Source organism: Bactrocera tryoni, unplaced genomic scaffold (assembly GCF_016617805.1).
Source record: "Bactrocera tryoni isolate S06 unplaced genomic scaffold, CSIRO_BtryS06_freeze2 scaffold_11, whole genome shotgun sequence".
Classification (NCBI taxonomy): domain Eukaryota; kingdom Metazoa; phylum Arthropoda; class Insecta; order Diptera; family Tephritidae; genus Bactrocera; species Bactrocera tryoni.
The window spans coordinates 16,611,303-16,616,086 of record NW_024395824.1 but is presented as its reverse complement, the minus strand read 5'-3'; the positions used below and the strand labels follow the sequence as shown (position 1 = coordinate 16,616,086).

Genomic DNA, 4,784 nt, shown 5'->3' with positions numbered 1-4,784 from the left:
CAAGATTATCTGTTACCCATTTGCTACTTCTAGCAAATTCAATTATTTTAAATAAAATTCAGTTTTTTTTTATTATTTTGCTTTATTTAATAATAAAATCAAAATCATATATTTAGTTAAATTAATAATATGCCTATTATTATTGCATAAAACTAGAAACTTCAACTTAGAACTAATATATACAACTTAAAACTAATATTTACAACATAAAACTAATATGTACAACTTAGAGCTAATTTATACAACTTAAAACTAATATTTACAACGTAAAACTAATATCTACAACTTAAAACTAATACGTACAACTTAAAACTAATACGTGCTCTTCCGATGACATGGGCAGTTTCGAAGCGAGCTCCACGTAATGTTCGGCCTCCAAATCACGGGTGATGCGGATAATCGAATGATGCATCTTTGCCGCTATGACGCGGCTTTCGCGCAATAATTTGCTTTGTGCCTGCACCTCGGCCTTTTCTGGCATCTAGAAAATTAAATTATAAAAATTAGCTTCTGTTTTAATTTGGTAATGTAATACTGCGTTACTTACTTTGTCTGTTAGGGACTTTTTAATGGCAGTGAGTCGGGTCTCAATGGCACCCAGCCTTTGGATTATATCTGAAAGACATAAATGTATTTTTATAAAGCAAATACTAATACATACATTTATATAATAATACATTATATCTGAATGGCCGCCAGAAGATGGTGACGGTACCACAATTTGTGATGGTTCTACTCGGGGAGCGCAAACGAGGTTGTAAGATATTTTTTCAAACACTTTATCTGTAAAAAAATATTATTAATAAATGAAAAATATTTATGTTCAATATAACCTCTATGGGGGCTCAATGGTTGTGAGCATTTAACTTCGGAATCCATTTCTTCCACGAGGTCATCGAAATTCATTCTATGAAAAATCATAAAAAGGTGATGATTGATGATATTTTAATTTTAATTTAATTTTTAAAATCATGCTTCGGAGCAGAAATGCGTATATGCATATTCGAACTATGTTCACTTTTATTCATTATGAAACACTAATGTTGTTTTTATTTTAAACAAATTTAGATATTCTGCATACGAACAGATATCTTAAACGAACAAGTGAACATTTTTAGTTATAGAGGAGGTTCTTCAGTTCAAGAGTATATATACATATACTCGCGGGAATATTCGAGATATTTACGTTTAAGGCTGAAAATTACCACTATTCGAAGAACGTATTTTTCGATTTAAAATTAATTTTACACTTATATTTCGCATTTTTATGTCCACTAACACTTCACTAATTCGTGTGGATTTTTTTTTAATATTAACTTATTGTTCAATTATATTTATTTAACATCAATTAAAGGATTACACTATTGATCTGCAGAACCTCCTCTATCCGACCATATCTATTTTATTCCCGAAATCCTGGGTATTCTAAATTTTACACAATTATAATTGTAACCGGACAATTCGTTTCAATTTAGATTTTAAATTTTTTACATTTACATATACATATGTAGATATGTATAACGCACAAATTACATATTTCACAAAAATTCACTATCTATAACAACTATTTGAATTAAATATGCACTATTTAACTTTAATAATTTAAAACTTACTCTCTTATTTGTTTGTTATACGTAATAGATTTGAATTTTCCAAATGGTCCAAATGATTTCTGTAATATTAAAATTTTTAATTATACACACAACATTCAATTCACAATGCTTACCTTTTTCTCCTTCTTAATCTTTTTCCTTTTCTCTATAATATATACAAGAAATTAATAATATACATGTAAGAAATTAATTATAAAGAATCAAATTATCAAATAACAAACTTACCTCTTTAAAATCCAAAATAAACTGCGCTTTTCGTTTTCTTCTTCTTGAAAAATTAGGTATTCGTCTATCCTATTCTAGCAAATTAACATTACAATATGTTTAGAATGTCGATCCTTTTTCTCTATCTTACATACGTAATCTCCCATTCAATTGAAAATTCCAGAATATGTAACAGTGTTAGTGAACAGCTGAAAATGTTTCCTGATGCAGGGTTGCATTTTTTGATTCCTACTTTAAAATTTCTTAAAATTTCAAACAAAACTTTTAATTTTTAAAATTTTTATTTTATTTTATTTTTAAATTTTTACATAAAACTTATTATAATTTTTATATAAATAAAAATATATTTAATTTAAAAAAATAATTAATGTCTGAAAATAGATAATAAAAGACAAATATCTGAAATAAAATAAAGGTTAGTACAACCTGAAAATAAAAGAGTGGAGAAAGATTATAAAAGACAAATAGCTGAAATAAAATAAAGGTTATTAATACCTGAAAATATATAATAATTACATTGAATTTGTAATATCTAAAAGAAAAAGAAAGATTAATTGTATAAAATAATAATAATATCTGAAAAAAGGATTCATATTATCTGAAAGAATAAAATATATTAAATACAAAAAGAATTTACTCTGAAAGCAAAGATTACTTAAATAAAAATAGTGATAAAATCTGAAAAGAAAGAATAATTAAATAAAAATAATAATAATCTGAAAGAAAAGATAAATATTATTTGATCATTTAAAATATAAAACAAACATTTGTTTTCACATATTATATTGGATTGTGCAGGCCGCCTTAAACGCATAAAATACATATGTATGTATGTACATATGTATGTATTTATTTTTGCGTATTAAATTGGACTGCGCAGTCCAATTTCAAAGTACACACACTTTTTTCACATACTATACTTACTTATCAATTGATATTTGCCGCTTCTGATGATATAGCTGCTGCTGCTACTTCCAAATAAATGAAGTAATTATTTTCAAAATATTGTTAAAAAATCACATAAAATTCATTTACTTACCTTCTTGTTGTACGAGCCTCCTTTACGATGGTACGATCACGAACGACATGCGTCTTTCAATCGTTTTTTATTACCCTTTTTGGGATTTCCTATTGTCACTATTGACAATTATGTTTTCTCCTTCGCACTCATTCAAATAAATCAAGAAATGAAACAAACTTTTTTTCATCGCATTTAGATAAATAAATAAATTTTTACATAAAAATACTTAGTGTGCAAAATATTATCTAAAGGTTCAAACTAATAAAGAGGAACTACGACTGTGCTCTGTTTTCTTAAATTTCATGAATATTTTTAATTCTTCATTTAAACAAGTACTTTTGTGCTTCCTAATTCAATCTTATATATTGGATTCTTTATTGTAATTAAGTAAGATAAAAAAATTTAATTCATAACAACATAAACCATTCATAGACAAAAAATTCCATGCAGGGCACATTTCTCTTAACAGCATGACCCAGCGATCGGATCAAAATTGGTCATTTGCCTTTGCTAGTTTGGTAAGTAGGCTAATGGTTTGAGCAGGCAATATTTTGTATCAGTTGTATTTAGAATGAAAGTTGATCTTAAGATTTTTTCGCTTGTTTGCTATTCATACTAAGGGTCTGTATCCAGCTCGTGAGTAATTGCTGAAGAAAAAACATCATTATTTCTTGAGCTGTAGTCAGGTATATTTGGAAGCTGCTTACGCGTTGTGAATGATCCACATTAGAAGAGCAAGAGAAAATAAGCAAGGAAAATATATTTAAGTGTGTAAGTATATAAATATTTTCATTGCGATTTAAGGAATATGGATGAAGATTGATAGGTTTTATAAAAAACTTCAAAACGGACTATACTTCATAATAATGATTTTAAGTAATTTATGATGAATTTAACGATTACTTTGAATTTCTTTCAAGAAACAATTGTTTATTTCATGTTTCTTCGCAAAACCAGCATTGCCATATTCGCATTTTATGACAGGGAACCTACTCAATTTGGGGTAAATGAGAAATCATGGTAAAGCATTCTAACCAGAGAACGTACAGCACTCATACACTCATGTATTTGCATATGCACATATGAATGTAATAGCCTTGACAGACGACTGCGACAGAAAATGGATAGAAGATACAATTGCGGTTGTTAGCCGACTAATTTTTACAAAACCAGTTTTTATTACAAAAACATATCACCACGTTAATTTTAAAACTGCACCATAACATAACATTTATTATTGAAAAGTTGAAAAACAGCTGTCGGTGTTGCTTGTTTTTCATTCACAATTGATTAAAATTGCAGCTAACTCTCTAAAATTTTGAGAATTAAATGGGATTTAGCAACGGAGTTATTTTCACTAACTCCTGAAATTAATGCAGTTAATCCGGATAAACGCTGCAGTCTGTCAATGCTATAACGGATGTTCCAAGTAGAGATACATTTTTAAATAGCCTTTTTTTTACAGATTACGCGTGAGTCGTGTTAAGTTGACATGTTATTTTTGTTTAGTATTATTTGGCATTTATTGAAGTTATACTTCTTACACGAGTTCGGAAAAGGTTGCGATAGATTCAGGTTGCGCAACCTCGCTCAATATGAATCTAACGCAACCTTGTCTGCGAAGATGTTCGAGCAGAAAGCGAAGCGGGGACAATCGGCGATCGTTCGTTCGTTTCTTTCGGCACAGCTCGGCTTTTCTACCAACAACACAATGTTGCCATGCTTATGCTGCTGTTGTTTTGTAGAACAATGTTTCAATTTTTGGTTGGTGACATATTCACATGTGTGCGCATAAGTATGTTTGTATGCTTGTGCATTATTGAAGTTATACTTCTTTTTCTTTCGTTTGTCTTTCATTTATGCGAATTCTCAACTATTTTGCGTATCTTTTGGTTGAAATACTCTGCGTTGGCCGTTGAAAAATT

General features: G+C 28.7%; 1 protein-coding gene across 1 annotated transcript; it reads right to left on the bottom strand.

The window, feature by feature from the left end:
• Positions 1–276: 276 nt before the first annotated feature.
• On the bottom strand, positions 277–770 carry LOC120779911. Its single transcript, XM_040112256.1, has 2 exons — positions 548–770; positions 277–481 (listed from the first exon to the last, which is right to left on the bottom strand). Exons 1-2 carry the CDS (start codon positions 677–679, stop codon positions 293–295), a joined length of 321 nt encoding a protein of 106 aa, XP_039968190.1. The 5' UTR covers positions 680–770; the 3' UTR covers positions 277–292.
• Between the last annotated feature and the right edge of the window lie 4,014 nt (positions 771–4,784).

What these genes read in the sequence shown, in the direction of transcription:
- LOC120779911 (XM_040112256.1), bottom strand. Translation starts at nt 679, where the DNA reads ATGTATTATTATATAAATGTATGTATTAGTATTTGCTTTATAAAAATA. An exon ending in AAAAGTCCCTAACAGACAAA is followed by an intron (nt 482 to 547) that starts GTAAGTAACGCA and finishes TTAATTTTCTAG; the next exon opens with ATGCCAGAAAAGGCCGAGGT.